The 21,588-nt window shown below is 45.4% G+C and overlaps 1 protein-coding gene and 1 long non-coding RNA gene across 7 annotated transcripts in view; one reads left to right on the forward strand and one right to left on the reverse strand.

Annotated features, from left to right (window-relative positions):
- Nucleotides 1-264: 264 nt before the first annotated feature.
- The window catches only part of Sp2 (Sp2 transcription factor), a 27,327-nt gene continuing 6,003 nt past the window's right edge, over nt 265-21,588 (forward strand). Inside the window, exons 1-4 of one of the 3 annotated variants that reach the window (XM_047544370.1) lie at nt 303-323; nt 11,990-12,131; nt 15,986-16,062; nt 16,790-17,764. In XM_047544370.1, coding sequence (XP_047400326.1) covers nt 15,994-16,062; nt 16,790-17,764 — 1,044 coding nt within the window. In that variant the 5' untranslated portion in view covers nt 303-323; nt 11,990-12,131; nt 15,986-15,993. Of the gene's footprint in view, nt 324-11,989; nt 12,132-15,982; nt 16,063-16,789; nt 17,765-21,588 lie in introns of all 3 variants that reach the window. The other 2 variants (XM_047544369.1, XM_047544368.1) reach the window with 2 other exon arrangements.
- LOC124979743 (uncharacterized) overlaps nt 1,779-21,588 on the reverse strand; it is a 35,283-nt gene continuing 15,473 nt past the window's right edge. For 2 of the 4 annotated variants that reach the window (XR_007107677.1, XR_007107676.1), the window contains 3 exons: nt 19,575-19,678; nt 16,654-16,820; nt 15,244-16,109 (listed from right to left, as the gene is read on the reverse strand). This is a non-coding gene — a long non-coding RNA (uncharacterized LOC124979743). Of the gene's footprint in view, nt 4,588-9,306; nt 10,689-15,243; nt 16,110-16,653; nt 16,821-19,574; nt 19,679-21,588 lie in introns of those variants that run through there. The other 2 variants (XR_007107678.1, XR_007107679.1) reach the window with 2 other exon arrangements.

Raw genomic sequence — 21,588 nt, forward strand, 5'->3', positions numbered from 1 at the left:
CATCTGGTGGGCGGGACTTTGCCTCCCGCTAGTTGGTTGATGAATATGTCGTTCATTCGTCGGTAGGCTTCCGGTTGGTAGTCGCTACCGTCCATCAGTGACACTTCACAACATTATTGGCCAAACCAACGTCGCTCTAGATGCCTCTCACTGATTGGTTATTAGTGCTGTCGGTCCCCAATGTGCCGGACGCTTATTGGTGAATGCTGCCGTCGCTCGGGTGGTGGCGGGCTTCGGGATTGGCGGGCGCTAGGCGGGCGGTGTCAGGCTCTCGGTGGCGGCGGAGGCGGCGGAGGCCAGGGAGGAAGATGTCGTAATGAGCGGTGGGTCTTGGCCTCTGCCGGCGGGGTCTTCTCGGCCCTCAAGGGTCGGGAAGACGGGCAGAGGCCGCGGGGAGGGGAAGTCGGGGTCGGGGGTTCCCCCCTGGGGCTGGGCCTGGCGCCGGGGCCCGGCTACGGGAGGGGCGGGGGAGGGAGGATTCCCGCCCGGAGGAGGAGCGCGGCTGGCCAGCCGGGCGGAGGCACCCGGAAGGGGGCGTTCGACTCCCCGCCCCCTCGGAGCCCGCTGGGCGGGAGGGCGGCGCTTCCGGGGGCTGGCGAGAAAAGCGGGCACCCTGGGCATGCCTGGCGCCCCCTTAGCAGGGTCGCCAGCTGACCTTAGCACCGCCTGCGTGGTGGAAATGTCTGGGTCTGCTCCGAGAAAGCTAGAGGCACCTCTCGGGCTCGCCCTGTGTTTTGGGGGAGGCGGCCTTACGCACTACAACTAGGTGCCCACCGGCGATTCAGGGCCGCGGGACTGCAGAGAGAGGCGAAGGAATGCTTGAAATTTAGACGGTGCCAACCAGATGGACACTGCTGGGCATTGACTTAAGTCTGCTTACTGACGTATCCCAATCGGGAAATGGTGTCAGACCACATGGCACTCCCTGGGCAGATGACCGGGGTGCTGGGACTGAACAAAATCGTCTTTAAAATGCTTGCACTTGAACTTCCACCCAGTTATCTGCAAACTCTTGGAATTATGAGAAGTTTGGAACTTGTTGACAGAGCTCCCAACCTGTTTGTTACCTTACAGCCCAGGTGCTGTCAGTCTTAAGGAATGATTTAAGGAATAAAACAAAACAGATGACAGCTTTCTTCCTTCACCCCACTCCATCCCCATTGCTGACTTAATGGTTCTCAACTTCCTATCCTTGCTTTTTGGCTTATGTTTCCTTTCTAAATTTAGTTCAAAAGGAAGTGTGTCTTCTCTGTGCAACTGAGAAATCTGTCCTCACTGCATTCTTTGGTTTTGATTCCAGTATCTTGTCATTGTTTGTTTCTTAATTGACCTGATGCATGGGGACTTAGTCTGACTTTTCTCCTGAAGTTTTTTTCTCCTGAGTTTATTCACTCACTTGTTCTTCCTGGAAAAAAGGAATGAACCAGGACTCCGCTGTGAGCAATGAATTGACCCAAGGTCACCCTTGTACAGATTTCATTGCAGATAGAAGGCCACGGACTACTTCATGGTGCACCGGCATGGACTGTCTAAAACTTGTTTCATGCTGTACCTTAGGAGGCAGTCAGTATCACAGAGGATGGCTAAGTGTTGAGTTGGTATTTTGGATAAAATTTTTAGGACTAGAAACTTTACAGTGTTGACCAGCTCACAGAGACCACAGAGGGAATCATGGTGGAGCCTAGACCACAGCAGCAATTTAGATTACTAACACAAAGAAATCTGTTGTTTGCAAAAATGAGTATAAGGGCAGTGTTTTGCTTTATTTTAAATTCCTGTGTATGATGAAGAGGGCAAATCTGTAAGACAGCCTATCAATTGATGATAACAATGTTCCAGTGGCTTTTATACCAGTTGGAAATGAATTCTCATTGGCTAGGGCCATTGATGAAAGTTTTCTAATTCTAGTACTTCTTGATTGTACAGAGGCTTAACCTCTTTGGTTAAAAGCATCACCAATAAGGAAAAGAAAGCTGGTCTGAGATAATGATGAGCCTCTTGAACTAGGCTACTAAAGACACAGACTCTGACAAGGAGACCCACATAGAGTATGCTGATAATTGGATACTCCCTGACTGCCCAGCAGAGAGAGAGACCTGGCTCCAGGAGGAAGAGTTTGGTATCTTTGTGGACAGCACATAAACTGGCCACTTTTCCTCTTAGAATCTATTAAAGTTTCACCCTCTGGAGGCCTGTCAAAAGAGGAGGAAAGAAGCTATAAGCATATTTTGGCAAATGTCTGGGTAGAGGAACTTTCTGGCATTCCAGCAGGTAGGCTAGTTCATTTTAATATCTTCACTTTGAATTTTTTAGTTATTCTGGTGACTTTTGGAGAAGTTGCTGGGTTCCTTGAGCTAAACAGTGAACAGTCCTTTGTTACGGGTATGTGGCAATCCCCAAGCTGACTTTAAGCAAGTGTTGCCCAATTAGGGCCCTTATGAGGACATTTTAAGTTTATTGTAGTCAACCAGTAGACCTTGCCCACTCCCATTTCTGTGATTGAAATGTGGCCTGTTCTAAGAGTTATCTTTTCCCTTCATACATATAGATGGGAAGTCCTGCTTGCAAACATTGAAAAATATAGGGATTATTTTGGATCAAGTGGGCAGTAGCCACACATTGAAGGAGGCAGAGAGACATTGCTTCAAAGGTTGTGTGAAGGCCAGGCATGGTGGTGCACGCTGGTAATCCCAGCAACTCAGGAGACTGAGACAGTGAGACAGGAGCACAAGTTCAAAGCCAGCCTCAGCAATTTATTGAGGCCCTAAGGAGTTTAGGGAGACCCTGTGTCAAAATAAAAAGTGCTGGGGGTGTGACTTAGTGGTAAAACACCCTGGGTTCAATCCCCAGTATCAATAAATAAGTAAAGATTGTGCGGAGTATTAGAAAGTTTAGGGATGTAGTGGTATGAACAGTTCTCAGTTTATGGAATTACATGGTCCAACTTTAAACCTTGTGCTTGGCAAACATGGAGTAAAATCTATTTGCAGAAGGTCATATGCTTCCTTATGAGTTTTTTGGTAGTATGTCTGGAGTATCCCTTTGGGCAATTTAACAGATCTGTGACCATCTTCTCAGTATGTTCTAAACCAAGAATGCTTTGCTTACAGGGTGGACCAAACTAGTAATTTCCCTCCCTTTCTTTTCTCCTTCCTTCCTTTGTTTATTTCTTTCTTAGGCATTGGGGATTTAATCCAGGGGTGCGCCACCACTGAGCTTCATCTCTAGCCATCTCCCCCCACCTTTTTAAAATTATTTTTAAGACAGGGTTTCTCTGTGTTGCAGAGATTGACCTCAAACTTGTGATCCTTTCACCTCAGCCTCCCAAACTGAGATTACAGTCATATGCATTGGCTCTAGACCAATAATTTCTGGGCTGAGAAATGGACATTATGGAGTGTACTTGTTTTTACTTTGCCCTTTTTAAATACTTATGCATCTCCTGTGTGACTTCTAGACCTGTGGTAGGAGCTGGGGGAGCAGCTTTCTCTTTATTTCTCCTTCATAAAGCCAGCACTTAGATTTTGTGTTTTTGAAATGTAGTGGAAAATCTGTCTCTTGAGATGCTCTTCCTCCATCGCCAGTAGATCTTTTTGTTGGGAAACTTTCTTTTAGGACCTTAGGGTGGAAGAGGTCTTACTTTTCCATCAGTAATCTTTTGGAATAGGGTGGAAAGATGAGCAAAGAGGCTAAAACCATGGGACAGTTCTGACTCAAGGGCATTGTCAGGCTAAATAGGAGAGAATTGGAGATTGCCTATGAGGAGGTGCTCCCAGGTGTCATGGGTGGATTTGTTCCAGTTGACAGACTCTGAAGTGGAAAACTGAGTTTTCTGCTGCCTCATGGGACACTGAGAAAAGAGCCCTGGAGCAAGCTGAGAGTCAGCACTCGCAGCTTGGGTGAAGCCAGGCGTCCATTCCACTCCTTGTCTTTCTGGATTCTCTGAGGCTGCCATTGGCATGGAGATCACTGTGCTTTTCATTAGAATGGGCTTCAGGCCGGTGTACTCTTGGGAGATGAGCTGTGTTCAGGAGCAAGGGGGTATGAACAGGCAGAGCGCTTGGTTTGGGTGCTGCTCAGTCTGCTCCAGAGAGAGCTCCAAGCAGTGCTGAGATGTCAAGGCTGTTTGCATCACAGGATAAGCACGCTTGGAAACCCAGCTGTTGGAATCCTTCATTGGGTAACTCTTTCTCTTAGCTATATTTCGTTTCATAATTGCTTGCTGCATCTAGCCACAGTGCAATGCAGAGATTTAGCTCGGGTGACTGTTATTTGATGCTAAAGTGCTCTGAGATGCTAGTTTATCTCTGCATGTAAGTTAGACTGTTAGGTGGTCTTTCCTTGTAGCTACGGGGTGAAAGTTGCTCAGGAGGAGCCAGCAGTCACTGGTTTGCACATTTCCAAATGTTATCTTTCTAGAGCTTCTACTTTGGGATTGTCACCTCTCCTGTGGGATTTGGTTGAATCACAAAGTGACCTCCAAGAGAGTAAATAAGGAGTAAGAGACAGCAAGCAGGGCCATGTGATTGAACGTGAGATATTTCTTCCTCCAGTCAGTGTTTTAACTGGAAATCTTCTCAGATGAACCTAGAGAAAAACAGACCAAGACATTTCCCAGCCTTCAACAAAGTAAAGAATAAGCCAGCCCTCTCTTCTCAGGGGAAATGAAGTCACTACTCATTTCAGAAGCAGATCATAGCCTGGGGTGAATGCAGGGAGTGACTCACAAATAATATATGCGCCAAAGCAGAGGAAGCAGTGTTTGTGCATAATGAGATTCTTTAAAGGGAAAAAACGTTTCTTGCCTTCTTTTTCCCTCCTGTTCTCTAAGACAGAATGCTGCGGCCCAGTATTCTTTGACAAAAAGACCTTACAATATTTCCTGGGACTGCTTTGGTCTGAGTGAACAATTTCCATCCCTTGTTGCCTCATGTCCCTCACGTCTCCAGAATCTCTTCCAGCAGGGTAGGAATGCAAACTAGCAAATGACAGTCTTCTTTGGGGGAGAGGAATTCAGGGTGGAGATGGGTGGGGTATTCATATTCAGATGCCCTCATTATCTTAACAGACCCCAGTCATTCCTTTATACTTGATCACTGAAATGTTGTACCTAGTCTGTGGTGAGTTGGTTTCACTGAAGTATTTGTTTAGGAGCAGGACTAGACTGCTGGCCCACATCAGGCTAGCACCCCCATGTGAGAGGACTGGTGGGCTTGAGTTGCATCTGGAGCTAGGGTGGTGGTGCATGCCTGTCATACCTGCAACTTGGGAGGTTAAGCCAGGAGGATTGGAAGTTTGAGGCCAACCTCGGCAATTTAGCAAGACCCTATCTCAAAACAAAAAGGTGTGAGGATGTAGCTTAGTAGTTGAGCACCCCTGGGTTCAGTCCCCAGCCACAGAGTTCTATCTGGAACTGGATCAGCAGAGCAGCCCTGGAGTGGATCCTCATGTGGTGCCAGGATATGTGGATCTGCAGGGTTTCTCCTTTGGTTCGTGAGTTCCCAAATTCTGTTTAGGCTCTCCGCTCTGCATCCGTCCAGAATTTGTTCATTAATTTATTCAACAAATGTTTAGTAAGCACTGAAGGTCCAGGTACTATGGGCCTGGGCACATCAATGAATGAGACAATCTTTAGGAAGCTTCCAATTCTTAAGTGGGAGACAATAAATAAGTAACTAATAGATACTTGTTAGAAAGTAAGAAGTGCTAGCAGGCGGGATGGCACACTCCTGTAATCCCAGAGTTCAAAGTCAGCCTTAGCAACAGTAAGACGCTAAGCAACTCAGTAGAGATCCTGTTTCTGAATAAAATACAAAATAGGATTGGGGATGTGGCTCAGTGGTTGAGTGTCCCTGAGTTTAATGCCTGATACAAAAAAAAAAGAAAGAAAGTAAGAAGTGCTAAAGATAAAAGCAGAAAATAGGAAATAAATGTGTGTGGGAGGGGACAATTTACATATGTTAATCAGGGAAGGTCTCTAGGTGAAGGAAGGTCTCAATGACATCTGAGTGGTTCCCAGAACAAGGAGAGGAGATTGAGCTATGCCCAATCTGGAGTGAGGAGAGAAGGGTGAGACCTCCAGCAATCCTAAGGGCAAGTAAGAGGACCCTGACAAAGGGACCACACCTACTATGTTTAAAGCAACAGGGAGGCCAGCAGCTAAAGCCGGAGGAAGGGAGACTGATAGCAGGATAGGTCAAAGAGGGAGCCAGGTCACATAGGGACATATTGTGTCATGGTGGGGACTTGGCTGTTTGAGTGGGAAATGGGACACTATTGGGGGAATCTGAACAAAAGAATAACAGGGTTTTGTTTAAGTTTGTTGCGTGTTGAGAACAGACTGACAGGATCAAGGTCAGAAGGCCTGCTAGGAGCCTTTCTCAGTTATCCAGGTGAAAGACAATGTGGACCTAGGTGATGACAGAGGAGGTGGTAAAAACAGCCATATTCAGAATACATTCTAAAGGTAGCTGAAAGTGTGTGCTGTCAAATGTGGACTGTGGGACAAACAAGTCAAAGATAATTCCCAAGGTTTTAGGGCTGAGCAGCTGAAAGGAGGGAGTGAGCATTCACCACAGTGGGGAATATTACCATTTTGTTTTGCTTTATGGGGTACACTGGGAATTTAACCCAGAGGCAGTTTACCACTGAGCTACATCCTAGCCCTTTTTATTTTGAGACAGGTTCTCTTCAAGTTGTATAGGACTTCACTAAATTGCTGAGGCTGTCCTCAAACTTGAGTTCCTTCTCTCTCAGCCTCCTGAGCCACTGATATTACAGGTGTGCACCACTACTTGTGGCTACAGTGGCAAATTTTGAAGGAGGCACAGAATTAGGGATATCAGCAACATTGTTTAGGGCCAGGATTTGAGATACTTATTAATACATCCAAGTGAAGAGGTCAGTAGGCATTCAGATAACAAATCTACAGATAGAAATTTGGGAGTCTATCATTATATAGTAATGTATATATTACTGTTTTTTTTTTTTTTTTTTTTTTTTTTTTTTTTTTTAAAGCTATGAGACTAGGTAATTCACTCAGGAAACAGATGTAGACAGAAGAAAGATGGGTCCTGGAACTGAGCCCTGGGATAGCCCAACCATGTAGAATTTGAGAGAAAAACTAGCAAAGGAGATTTAGAAGGAGCTTAAGAGGTAAGAGGCCAACGTGGTATGAATGTCCTTGTTGCCAAGTGAAGAGTGTGTCACAGAGGAAGAGCAGCCAGCCGTCAGATCAACACAAAAGATGAAGTCTGAGGTCTAATAAGAATTAGCCATTAGATTCAGCAGCATGGAGGTTTCTGGTAGTGTGAGCAGTTTTGGCAGCATGAATGGGGGGAACAACCTGGTTGGAGCAAATTTGAGAAAATGGCAGAAGAATAATTAGAAATAGCAAGTTCAGATGTTCCCTGCCTTGTGCTGGGGTTATGTAAATCCACAGTAAGTTAAAATATTGTAAGTCGAAAATACATTTAATATGCCCAGACTAAACATCATAGCTTTGCCTCACCTGCTTTAAACTAGCTTAGAGCGGTTGGACAAAATCATATTTATTGCAAAGCCTATTTTATAATAAAGTGGTGAATGTCTCATGTAATTTATTGAAGACTGTCCTGAAAGTGGAACACTGGTTGTTTGGGTGCACTTCATAGCCTTATCAAGTCAAAAAATCATTAGCCAAACCACTGACAGTCAGGAACTGCCCACATAGGTAACTAGAAAGGAGTTTTGTTTGAAGAGGAGAGAATTGGTGATATTTACTGATGTAGGAAATTTTAACTTCTTGGAATTGTGGATGCACATAGGGGCCACAGATTGAATTGTGGGGTCAGAGTTCAGGATAGGGAAGACAGGAGGCATAATAAAGTGTCTAGCCAGGGAAAGATCTCTGTTCCCTACTCCCTCACCTTCCTCTTTTGGCCAGTGGTAACTAGTCGGCCACTGCTGAGTTGTTCTCATTTAATGAAAGTCAGTGAAGTTCGTCTTATGTTACTGGGCTCTTTTATATTTGCTATTTTGATGGCTTGAGATGTGCTTTTCAAAAATGTTCAGTGTAGTTTGGAGTCTCTCTTGACCTGGGTTGCTACTCCCTCCATCCAAGCTGAGTCTCTTGTCAGCTTCCCTTGAGGCCCAGCTTTGTTCTTTAAAACCAGCCATGGCTTGCTTTTCACCAGCTCTGAATTCTTCCAGGCAACAGGGAAAGCATGGACTTGGAAACTGCTTCGTTGGCTTCTGGCCCAACCAAGCTGACCAAAATAGCCAACAGAAGGACTGTTTGTGCAAAGCGAAATTCCTCCAGGGCAATTACCAGAGCAGAGGGCCAAGGAAGCCAGTAGTCAGGGTGGTAGGAACCCAGAAGGCAAAAAAGACTGAGTACTCCTAAGACCTAGCTGTGGAGTGTGAGCCAAGTTCTCTCCCAGAGGGAAGCTTCCCAAAGCCTACTGTTGTGGGATTTCTGTGGGCCCCTCTTCTCATTTCCTGTGTCTCAAAAGTGTTTTTTGCTGGGGTGTAGCTCAGTGCTAGAGCATTTGCCTACTATGTGCTAGGATTCTGAGCACATGCGAGATACACACACACACACACACACACACACACACGCACACACAAACAAGCAGTTCTTGGTGAAAGGACCAGTGGGACAACCCATTACACTGTGTTACCCCTGCCCTCTAGTTAGCTGTAGAAAGACCCCGGGTCAGAGACATACTTCCTGCCCAGTGGCTGTGGTAGGGTCAGTGTTATGAAGGGTGCCCTGGGGAGTACACTCAGGTACATGGCAAGGTCACCTGCCTCAGACATGGGGAAGGATTGGAAAGACTTTTTTTGGGGGTGGGTGGGTACTAGAGATCAAACTCAGGGGCACTTTTCTGCTGAGCTACACCCCAGCCCTTTTTATTTATTTTGAGACAGGCCCTCACTGAATTTTCCAGACTGACCTCAAACTTGGAATCCTCCTGCCTCAACCTCCAGAGTAGCTGGGATTTCAGGCTTTCTCTGAGTTATAAAGGAGCTTTGAAGAAATTAAAATGACCAGACAAATGGGAGAGAACCAGCTATAGACTCCAAACAAGATAAATTGTGGTCTTTTTTAATTTTAGGAGTGAAAAATACTCAAGTGTATGCTGGGAAAGTTGGAGGGGCCAGAGATAAAGTAGGAGAGGGAGGAGGGGGAAGGGCCAAGAGGAGGTACAGTGGCCTTTCTTTCTTTTTTTTTTTTTTCCTACCAGAGATTGAACTCAGGGGCACTCGACCACTGAGCCACATCCCCAGCCCTATTTTATATTTTATTCAGAGACAAGGCCTCACTGAGTTGCATATTAGCGCCTTGCTGTTGCTGAGGCTGGCTTTGAACTCTGTGATCCTTCTGTCTCTGTGCTGCTGGGATTACAGGTGTGCACCACCACACCCAGCACACAGTGGCCTTTCTAAGCTTATCATAAGGGCATCTGGAATCTATTGAAGGGCTTAATCACGGGAGTGGTAGCAGTGGGATTTGCATTTTATAGACTCTTCTGACCAATTGTGGAGGCTGGGTGAGAGGGGGCCAGGCCAAAGACTGGAACCCATTCTGGAGGTTGTGAATGATATTTCAGACTGAGCTGAGGATAGTTAATGCTATGGCCTTGGGGAATCAGAGGGGTGAGGAGACCAGAGACAAAAGTCTAATTTGGAGGTAGGTTATCAGAACTTGATGATCCACCATGAGGTGGATGCTCAGGTTTTGTTGTGACTGAAAATATCAGAAGAGAGACTGGTTTAACCAGAGGTACTTTTTTACCCTCCATACACGGAAAGTGTCCCTGCACTGGGTACTGACAGAACTTGGTGTCAGCAGTTCAGTGAAGACAGACATGGCCACTCTGGGGAGCTCATCCATACTCCCGTACATTAAGCCCATGATTATTTATTTAATGGGTGACTAGCGAATTAAAGGACTTAACCTCAGCTCAGGGGGTCCAGAAAGGCCTCTGAGGATGTGGCATGCTTGTTACATAATGTCTGTTAACAAATATTGCTGGGGAAAAAATAGCCTGAGACCTAAAGGGTGAAGGCAGTAACTCAGAAAGATAGAAGGGGATGTAAACAAGGGAAGGCAGCAGCAAAAATAAAGGTTCTTCAGGAGTCTGGAAGGAGGCCTTTGGGGCTGAGGCTGGGCAGGCCAGAAGGGGTGCCCCATGTTAGCGGAGTCTGGCCAGCTGAAGAAGCCCGTAGAGGACTGGGTGAATACACCCAGAGGAGAGGTCTGGGTTGCATAGGGCCTGGGAGTCATCAGCCTGCACGTGGAAGGTTCCTGAAGCCATATGAGTGGGCATGGTTACCGGGGAAAGGATATTGGGTGAGGAGAAAGGACAGATGTTGAGGGTTGTCAATATTTAAAGGATAGCAAAGGAAGAAGTGCCCATAGGGGAAGAGGTGGGAGAAAATTCTTGGAAGTTTCAAGGAGGAGGGAATAATCAGAGGGTCTGTTGGATTTGGGAGCAAGGACATCAGTGGTGACCTGGGCAGGACCAGCAAGCAGAGTGCTGAGGTCAAAGTCCTGATTCCTCTGCTTGCTTAGGAAGGAAGCAAGTAAAGTGGGGAGTGAAGAAAATCGGCTGTGCTGGAAGGGACAGGAGATGGAGATCATCAGTACAAGAGCCTGGAGACTCTGGATCTGTTTCTCTCAGTCTTGGGGGTCTGTTGGCTTCCTATAGGAGGAAAAGAAATTCAGGTGTGGTTTCATGAGACACCTGGTTCCCCACACCCTGTGCTATTATCAAGTCATGTATGATGTCCTTGAACATTTTCCTTGGAAAAATTGCTTGACTAGCCCACCAGATGTGGTGGCACACACCCGTAATCCCAGCACTCAGGAGGCTGAGGCAGGATAATTGCAAGTTCGAGGTGGGCTTCAGCAACTTAGTGAGACCCTATCTCAAAAAATAATAAAGGACAGGGGATGTAGCTCAGTGGTGAAGTGCCCCTGCATTCAGTCCTCAGTACCAAAAACAAAACTTTACTAGCCCAGAGACCATTGGGAAAGTGTTAGACAACTGAATGAATGAAAAGTCTAAATGATATAACTTTGAAAGACATCGAGCTTTTTCTTTCAAGAATATGCAGTAATTCCACTTATCACTGTTGCTACATGTAGGTTTCAGTGACCAGGTGCTAATTGTGATGGCGCATGCTTGTAATCTCAGCAATTTGGGGGGCTGAGGCGGAAAGGTCACAAGTTTGAGGTCAGTTGGGGCAATTTAGCAAGACCCTGTTTCAAAAAATAAAAATATCTGGAGATGTAACCCAGTGGTAGAGCAGCCCTGGGTTCAATTCCCAGTACCATTCGCCCCCAAAGAGCACATGGTACCATTAAATGGTAGAAGTGGTGTAAAACAATTACATGTCCAGGAGTCTCTTTGAGTCTTCATACACTACTTAGCCATGCTTTAAATAGTAGGAAGGAAAAGTGAAGCACAATTTACATCCAAATGACACATTTTAAATATAAGGTTCCAAATTAATGAGGTTCCAAGGTACCATTGATGATAGTGGATCTGTGCTTCCTCTCCATTACCACTTTTCATTTCCAACCACCAACAGGAAATGCTTCTTTTCCCTTTCATGGTGAATCCCAGGACATAATTCTGCAATAACAGGGAGGTTCTTCTGTTTCCATCGCCCAGATCTGCAGCCCAGGGGCCATAAAGCTCTGAGTGACATCAGGAGACATAACTTACAAACTGTGTTTTGAGATGTAGAGGAGTGTTTCAAGAGGCAGGTGGGGAGAAAAATGAAACCAAACTGAAATGGTGCAATGTGGAGCACCAGCATCTGCAGCTTGCTTCTGCTTTAACTTTAAACTGAAGAAGCTCTCAGAGCCAGCCAGGTCCCTAATGAGTTTGAGTCCAGGGTAATAATGACTGCAGCAGAGAGAGGGAAATGATTAGGAAGCACTAGGCCAATTTTCATTTGCACTCTCCTGTTCCTGTGTCCTTTCTTTTTATAACAGAGGATCGGAGGGAGAGTCATTCACCAATTTTAGCCAAGTGAACTTGAGCCCCAGGGCGTCTCCTAGGAGATCCCCTGCCTGCCTTCCCAGCCTGCTAGCAACTAACTCATCTTACATTTTTATCAGCAACATGATCTAAAAGGTATAAAAATCTTCTTTTTGGGGGGGTGCTACGTATTGAACCCAGAGCCTTGCACATGCTAGGCAAGCACTCGTCCACTGAGCTGAACCCCCAGTCCCCAAAAGTATAAAAATCTTAAAAATCATTTGGTCCAACTTCCCATCCCATCTTAAGAGCCCATCTCCGACAGACATACACATCCTACTTCTGGTTAAAGAATTCCAGAGAAGGTAGAACATTATCCCCAAAGGCAACTGATTCCATCTTTTGAAAGTTCTTATATTAAACTGAAATCTGCTTTTTTGAAATGTCTGCACCTAAGTCTTTGTTCTGCCCTTTGAACTCATATATGGAATGAATACTCTGGTAAATGTCCCCACCCAGGCATCCTAGATACAACCTTTGCTGCTTTCCTCTAACAAGCCCCCGTTGGAAATTCTCCTTTTGAAATATCCCTCACAATGGAACACGACACTCCAGATGTTGTCCAAGTGTGCAGATTACAGTAAGACTATGATTTTTCTTGTCCTATAATTGAATTTTTAGAAATGCAGTCCAAAGCCAGGTGTGGCACATGCCTGTAATCTCAGCAGTTCCAAAGGTAGAAGCAGAAGGATCACAAGTTTGAAGCCAGCCTCAGCAAGTTAGTAAGAACTTGACTTGAAATAAAATAAAAAGTATTAGGGGTGTAGCTCAGCGATAAAGTGCTCGGGGTTCAATTCCCAGTTCTACCCTCCACCATAAGAAATGCAGTCCAAGCCAGGCATGGTTGCAAACACCTGTACTCCCAGAAAGTTGGGAGGCTGAGGCAGGAGGATGTAAGTGTGAGGCCTGCCTAAGGGCTGGGGGTGTAGCTCAGTGGTAGGGTGCCCCTGGGTTCAATCCCTGGAACTGGGGCAGGGGAAGGCAAAAGAAAGAAATGAAGTCCAAGATTGTAGTAATAGTTTGTTTTTGTTTTTGCAACCATCTAGATTCTACTGGCTTTGAGTTAAAAACCACTGGGGTTTTTTCACATGAAAAGCACTCTTAAGCTCTGTCTTCCTGTCTTTTATACATGTGATTTGTTTTTTAACCTAAGAGCAGGATTTACTAAACTTGATACCACTGTGTGTATACATTTTTTTTTTTGGCACCAGGGTTTGAAACCATGGGCACTTAACCACTGAGCCACATCCCCAGCCCTTTTTATTTTTGAGATAGAGTCTCACTAAGTTACTGAGGCTGGTCTGGAACTTGCAGTCCTACTGTCTCAACCTCCCTAGTCACTGGGATTACAGGTGTGCGCCACCCTGACTTCAGAGGACTTTTTCTTCTTTTGTTTTCATTATGCTGATTGTCTTTTTAAAATGAGCATCTACCACTGATCACTGGAGGACTGTTGCTTAGCCACATCCTACACATTTCAGGGCTGTGTGTTTACACGTGCTCCATTATAACTGCGTAACTGCGTGGGCTAGTTAGGACAGCTTCATTTTGCACATTCAACTCATGATACATCTGTGCAAACTGAAGGACATTGTTTCCATCCAGATGCAGTGGGAGGAATGTGTCTCTTGGCACTGGCCAATGCAGGGTGGGTGAGCCGAGCTCAAGGGGCACAGAGGGTCGCCTCTCTGCTATGCGTGTGCTGAAAGCAGTGATCAGGGCTCCATCAAACATTGTCCTCCCAAAAAAAAAAAAAAAAAAAAAAAACATTGTCCTCCCAGAATGATGTTGCTGATTTGAATTTTGCTGACTTTTTTTTGTAGCTATTAACTTTAAAGTAGCTAAACTGACTAGTTGAGACAGATTTATGTTCATATAAAATTAAGTCAGGTTGTAATGTTACAATGAAAATAATCAAAGACAACCCCCCCAAAACATCTATTTTTCCTTTAGAGCAGTCATGTTCAAACTATTAGACCATGAACCACAGTTATGCAAGGCCTGCAAAGCCCCCTTGACTTGCAGTGCAGTTTCTGTGACTTGGGACCTGGTGACTATTAAAGTCACTGGGGTGCCTCCTACCAGCTAATCACCAAGTCTGGGCTTCAGGTCCCCTTTCATCACCCTTCCTTTACCTTTCTCCAAGAATGTTTCCCCAGAGAGAGAAGCCAGAGAGGCCTGCCCATTGGGAATGGATCTGCGCTCTCCAGCCTTTTTCCTTTTCTTGCTAAATGCCAGGTGCGAGCTCTGAGCCTTTTTGTCTTTTCAGCTCTCCCAAATAATATTCCTCTTGTCTCTGTTTTTCCTGGAACCTGCTTTCCAAAGGGCTAGGATACAGTCTGACTCCCTACCCAGTGTTCTTTTCCTGAGTGATTTATGAACTCAAGATGACCTAGATTCTTTCCCCAAAACTTCTCATGACTTCCATTTTTCTTATCTTGTTTTCCTTTTAAATCAGACTAAGTGCAGGGTAGAGTCTCCCTTCATTATTTCCTCAACCTTCTTTATTTTCTTTTATTTAAAAAAAGAATAAGGCTGGGGAGATAGCTCAGTCGGTAGAGTGCTTGCCTCTCAAGCACAAGGCCCTGAGTTCGATCCCCAGCACCGCAAAAAAAATAAAAATAAAAATAAAAAATAAAAAAAGAATAATACGGTATAGTTGTCCCTCAGTATCCACAGGGCATTGACTCCAGAACCTGCAGATACCAAAATCCAGAGATACGCAAAATTGTAGAGCATTTGCATGTAACATACAACACATCCTCTTGTATACTTTATTTATAATTTTTTAAATTTCTTTTTAGTTGTTGGTGGACCTTTTTAAAATTCATTTATTTATATGCGATGCTGAGAATCGAACCCAGTGCCTCACACATGCTAGGCAAGTGTTCTACCACCAAACCACAACCACAACCCCCTCCTGTATACTTTAAATCATCTCTTGATTACGTGTAATACCTAAAACAACATAGTTTATTATACCACATTGTTTAGAGAATAATGACAAGAAAATCTCTGCACATATTTGGTATACAGTATTTTTTTTCCTAATGTTTTGATACATGTGGTTCAATCTGTGGATACAGAAGGCCAATTGTCTCATCACTGTGAGAAAACATGGAAATATAGAACAAGGAAAAAAAAATGTTTGTTAAGTAAAATTCTACCACCAAGAAATAACAACTTGTAACATTTTATATATACACACACACACACGCACACACATTTAGACAAAAATAGAATTTACTCTGTTGGCATTCTGCTCTGTATATTGTTATTAGCTCCACCTGTTCTTGGGGCCAATACCTGCTGTCCTGTGTAAAAGTACAAATTCATTTAAAAAAATAAACCGTATGTGATATTCCTGGAACCCTTGTCCCTTTGTGGTAAAGGCTGAGCATACAGCACCCTTGAAATTGGAATGAAACAGGTGTGTCCACCCATCAGGAACCCTGATCCAGCCTTCTGCTTCCCCCTATCCCCGGGGGGCTGCTTTGACATCTGCCTATAGCAGGAGTGAGCAGGAAGCCTTGAGTTAGAGCCAGAAGATTGATTAGCTGGGGGCTCCTCTGCCCACTATGGAGGGTTTCTGTGTAGCTTGGGAGAGCCAGTTGAGGGGGTGGTGTGAATAACCTCGATACTGAGACAGTCTTCGTACAGTGTTCAGGGTCTTCGTGTGAGCCCAGTCTTATGTGGCTAAGGGGACAGTGCACTGGAGGCAGGCCTGGCTCCTCATAGTCTCGCATAACTGAGTCTGAGCAGAGAAGATCATCTGCTGAAAGGTATGGGGCTGCCATCCTACAGCAGGGACATGTGGGGAGAGGCAGGTAACTCTTCTTGGAGAAGCAAGAATAAACAGAGGTGAAAAGACAATCTGAGGCAGCGGGGCGGGGCGTGGGTTCTGTTTCTAAGATGTCTTGTGTGTTACTTTGTCTCTTTTCTTCCAGCAGATCCACAGATGAGCATGGCTGCCACTGCTGCTGTCAGTCCCAGTGACTACCTGCAGCCTGCCGCCGCCACCACCCAGGCGAGTGGGCTCTGAGGGTGGGCTTCTCAGCTACTTGGGTGGGCTCACTGAAACGGATATTAACCACACTCAAAACCCTTTTCATTCTCACTTTCAATACCCTAAAATGTGAGACCCAGGAAGGTTCACTGATCCATGAGTTCTAAACTAAGAAGTCATGCCATTTACCTAAGGTGCCACAGTTGGGTCAGGAGGAAAGCCAGGATTACAGTCAGTATTCTTTCCCCAGACACCACTGCCCATAGATGGAAACAGAGGCCTTTTTATTGCAGCCTCAAGAGAGCAGCCTTCCCCAGTTCACGAAGTTGCATGTACAAAGCACTAGAAAACACCATCGTGTTTGTCCCTCCTGTTGCCTCTCCCTTTTCCCCTTCCTTCCTTCCTTCCTTCCTTCCTCAGTGGAATAGTCAGGGATTTCTCCTTCCCTGTGATGGGATTGTAGAACTCCTTCTGTGACTAAGGAGCGTCATTATCCCTGGTAAATCTAAGGTCAGTTGGAGGAGAGATCAGCCCACACTGCTAGTTCACCCTGCCCAGGGGCTGCTTCTGGGGGATTCCTGAGAAAGGCTTGTCCTACCTCTCCTTACTTACTTGGCAGAGAAGCCAGAGGGCTGCTGTGACACAGGTGGGAAAGGGCACACAGAGGGCTGCCAGGGATCATGAAGGGCGATGGGCGCCTGACGCCAGGCCTTCTTGTCTCACTCCTTTCCTCTGCTGGTTTTTGCAGGATTCCCAGCCATCTCCTTTGGCCCTGCTTGCTGCAACATGTAGCAAAATTGGCCCTCCAGCTGTTGAAGCTGCTGTGACACCTCCTGCTCCCCCCCAGCCCACACCACGGAAACTGGTCCCTATCAAACCTGCCCCACTTCCTCTCAGTCCTGGCAAGAATAGCTTTGGCATCTTGTCCTCCAAAGGAAATATACTTCAGATTCAGGGGTCACAACTGAGCACCTCCTATCCTGGAGGGCAGCTGGTGTTCGCTATCCAGAACCCCACCATGATCAACAAAGGCAGCCGGTCAAACGCCAATATCCAGTACCAGGCGGTCCCTCAGATTCAGGCAAGCAGTTCCCAGACCATCCAGGTGCAGCCCAATCTCACCAACCAGATCCAGATCATCCCAGGCACCAACCAGGCCATCATCACCCCCTCGCCGTCCAGTCACAAGCCTGTCCCCATCAAGCCAGCCCCTGTCCAGAAGTCAAGTGCAACCACCACCCCTGTGCAGAGTGGGGCCAACGTGGTAAAGCTGACAGGCGGAGGTGGCAACGTGACACTCACCCTGCCTGTCAACAACCTTATGAACACCAGTGACACTGGGGCAGCCACTCAGCTCCTCACCGAAAGCCCTCCCACCCCTCTGTCCAAGACTAACAAGAAAGCCAGGAAGAAGAGCCTTCCAGCCTCCCAGCCATCCGTGGCTGTGGCTGAGCAGGTGGAGACGGTGCTGATCGAGACCACAGCAGACAACATCATCCAGGCAGGAAACAACCTGCTGATTGTTCAGAGCCCTGGGGGTGGCCAGCCAGCTGTGGTTCAGCAGGTCCAGGTGGTGCCCCCCAAGGCCGAGCAACAACAGGTGGTGCAGATCCCCCAGCAGGCCCTGCGGGTAGTGCAGGCTGCATCTGCCACTCTCCCCACCGTCCCCCAGAAGCCCTCCCAGAACTTTCAGATCCAGACGGCTGAGTCAACGCCTACTCAGGTACCATACACCCTCTGCCCTGCCTCCCTCTTCTGCCCTGATTACCCCTCAGCTTGCTTTCGAAGGTGAGGTGGGTGGGTGTTGGAGTTAATATCATTTGGGGTGGGCAGGAAGTGCCATTTCTGTCTGACAAATGAGCTCTCTTCAGATCTTGGACCAACTACTGCTGATCTGTAGAAAGCAGATGAAATAGATTTATTTTGATCCTTTTTCTTTATGGGGAATCTTTGGGGATCAGTAGGGGACAGATATGTATCTTTTAATAAAGCTTTCTTATAGAATTACTTAGGAGAACAAAAATGAAAATTTCTAGTCAGATCCATAGAATTTGATATAAAGTAACAATAAGAAATATGCTTATCATTGTGAATTATAAATAATAATAATAATAGGAGCAGCCTAGTTTTACAACAGGAACATTTAGGCTAAATTCATCTGGAGTGTTGAATTCAACAAGTATGTTCTCTCCTTTCGCATTTATTAAGGTTGTCTAAGCTGGGCATGGAGGCACACTCCTACAATACCAGCTACTTGGGGGCTGAGGCAGGAGGATCAAAAGTTGGAGACTCAACAACTGAGTGAGATCTTGTCTCAAATAAAAAGGGCTGGGCATGGTGGCGCAAGCCAGCCTCAGCAACTTAGCGAGGCCCTAAGCAACTTAGTGAGACCCTGTCTCAGTGACTCAGTGTTCGAGGACCCCTGGGTTTAAACCCCAGTACTACCAAAAACAACACCAACAACAAAAAAAGTGCTCAGTTACTCCAGATCTCTCTGGCTCTGTGAGCACATTTTACTCTTTGTGCATGCTTCTTGAATGCCAGAGATTGTGTCCATGTTGCAGATGGAGAACTGGGAATTCGGAGAAGTTAGAAAGTTACCCAAGATTTCTTAGCGGGTAAATGATAAGCACCAGGATTCAACCCAGAGTTTTCTTTCTTTTTACTGTTCCTCTTTCTCCTTTTCTTTCATTTTTGCTGTACTAGGGATTGAACCCAGGGGTGCTTAACCACTGAGTCACATCCCCAGGCCATTTTTATATTTTACTTAGGGCCTCACTAAGTTGATGAGGCTGGGAACTCAAGATCCTCCTGCCTCAGCCTCCCGAGCCGCTGGGATTACAGGCGTGCACCACCACACCTAACCCTAGACCTTTTTATTTTTTATTTTGAGACAGAATCTCACTCAGTTGCTGAGGCTGTCCTTGAACTTGGCGATCATCCTGCCTCAGCCTCCCAAATAGCTGGGTATGGGTGTGTATCACCATGCCTGGCCCTCAAGTCAGATTTCTAACTTTAAACCCCACACTTTTCCCTTCTCCTCCTTGACTCTGTGTGGTGGGTGCTACCATTAAAATTGAGGATGGGTTTTGTTTTTTTTTTTTAATGTAGAATATTAATTCCTTCCATTGAGGAATTTATAGTCAAGATGCCTGTAGAGCCTGTGACTGGCTCTATAGGCATCTGAGGTTTTCCTTAGAATTCCTCCTCCCTTCTGGTATATTACATGTTGCCAGGTGACTTTACAAATTGTTTATTTATCACAATATCTGAGGTCCCATTATCAGACCTATTTTAAAGGTGAAGAACTGCTGGATGCAGTGGCACACACCTTTAATCCCAGCTACTTGGGAGGCTGACAGGAGGATTATAAGTTCAAGGCCAGCCTAGGCAACCCGGTGAGACCCTGTCTCAGAATTAAAAGATAAAAAGGACTTAGGATGTAACTCAGTGACAGAGCACTCCTGGATTGAATTCCCAACACTGAAAAGAAAAAAAAAAAAGAAAGAAAAAGTGAAGAACTGAAGCAATACCTGCTTAGGTGTGGTATGCATATCCTCAGCAGGTTCAGTCATCCTTTCTTCCATGAGGTTCCACATCTTTAGACTTTTGGAGGCAGGACTTAAATCAGTTCTTCCTAGGAAATAATCATACACATGCATAAAGATTTAGGTATGACATCATCATAATTATCATTATTACTTTTGGGACTAGGGCCTGAACCCAGGGGCACTCTACTACTGAGCTACTTTCCCAACCCTTTTTATTTTTTTATTTTGAGACAGGGTCTTACCAAGTTTCCCAGGCTGGCCTCCAACTTCCCAGGCCCTCTGTCAGTGATTGTTTCTTTGTTTTTCACGATCTTGACAGCGGTACTGGCCAAATACCCTGTAGAAAGTCCCCCTGTGTAGATTTGTCTCACGTTTTTATGATGATTAGACTGAAGTTATGGGATTTCGTAAAGAATATCAGAGGCAAGATGCCCATTTCATCACATTACATCAGGGCTGCAAGACACCCCTAGCTCTTGTCCCTTGGTATATATAGGTGGCAGAAGTGGTGTTTATCAGGTGTCTTCTTTGCAAGTGTTACTTTTCCCTTTGTTGTTTGGAAATCAGTGGCTAAGTTTGAATTTGTGTCTTTTTCCCATTTATTTACTTATTCAGTCATTTATACCAGTATGGACTCATGTATATTTTATATTGTGGGTTATAAGCCAGTACTATTTTGGCTTAAATTGTTTCAGCTTTCACCATTGGGAACTCCTATATTATATATAGGCTGACGCCTATATTTCTTTGACGTGTTCCCATCCTTTTTAAAAAATTCCGCTTTATTGAGGTGTTCATACACCATAAAATCAGCTTTTCAAGGTGTACAGTTCTGCAGTCTTTAGTATATTTACAGAGTTGTGCAGCCTTCATCGTTATTCACCTCTCCCTTGCCATCCCCTCCCCGCAGTCTCTGACAACCACTGGTGTATTTCCTGCCTCTGCATTGCCTGTTCTGGACGTTTCCCATGAATGGACACATACAATAGAAGGTCTTTTGTGACTGGTTTCTTCCACTTAGCGTAATCTCCAGGTTCATCCATGCTTAGCATCAGGACTTCATCCCTTGATCTTCCCAGCTCCAGACTAAGAAGCAACCATTTCTCTTAGGAGTCCTGGTTCCTCTTCTTGGAGGATGTGACAGCAGTTTTTTAATTCTATCATTCTCCATTCCATTTATTTATTTTTCAGTATGGAGCCATGGATTCCTGTTTTATTCAGTGGGTTATAGTTCACTAATATAACTATTTTGATGTTTAAATTGTCCCAGATTTGGTCAGTGAGGGCCCCCTCAAGCTGACTTTTCACCCATCCCCACCCTGTTGTGGGCATCTCCTTAACTTCCCAGCACAAATGTCCCAATCTCTACTTCTACCTCCCCTGCCCCAACCCTGGAATTAGCTCTTTCTCTGGGGAGTTCTCATTCCCTTTATTTATTTATTTAAATTTAAAAAATTTTTAGTTGTAGATGGACATAATACATTTTATTTATTCATATGTGGTGCTGAGGATCGAACGCAGTGCCTCCCCTGTGGTAGGCAAGCGCTCTACCACTGAGCCACGACGGCAGTCTCTCATTCCTGTTAGTGGAGCGTGGATTTAGAAACTAGGGCTTGGTGCTGGGGGAGCTTATTGCTCCCGGGGTGTTGCTGCTCCCAGCCATTCTAAGTGGACACAGTTATGAAGTACATATAAATAGACATATGTCTACAGATATAGACATTGTCTAAACATATATACATTTTTTTCACCTTTGCCAATCCAGATTGGAGAAAAATTGTTTCTCATTTACATGTCTCTTGAGGACTAACGTGAACTTATTTTTTTTTTTTGTCACAGTGCACTGTCTACTAATTTTCCAACTCTGAGATTTGGCATTGACATTTTTCTGTATTAACACAGTAAATTAAGTTTGGTTTAAAACCAATAGCCAGCCTTGCTAACTTAGTACAGATGCCCTGCGCCCCTTGTTGAACATCAACAGTGTATAAATGTA

This window comes from Sciurus carolinensis, chromosome 3 (assembly GCF_902686445.1).
Source record: "Sciurus carolinensis chromosome 3, mSciCar1.2, whole genome shotgun sequence".
NCBI lineage: Eukaryota > Metazoa > Chordata > Mammalia > Rodentia > Sciuridae > Sciurus > Sciurus carolinensis.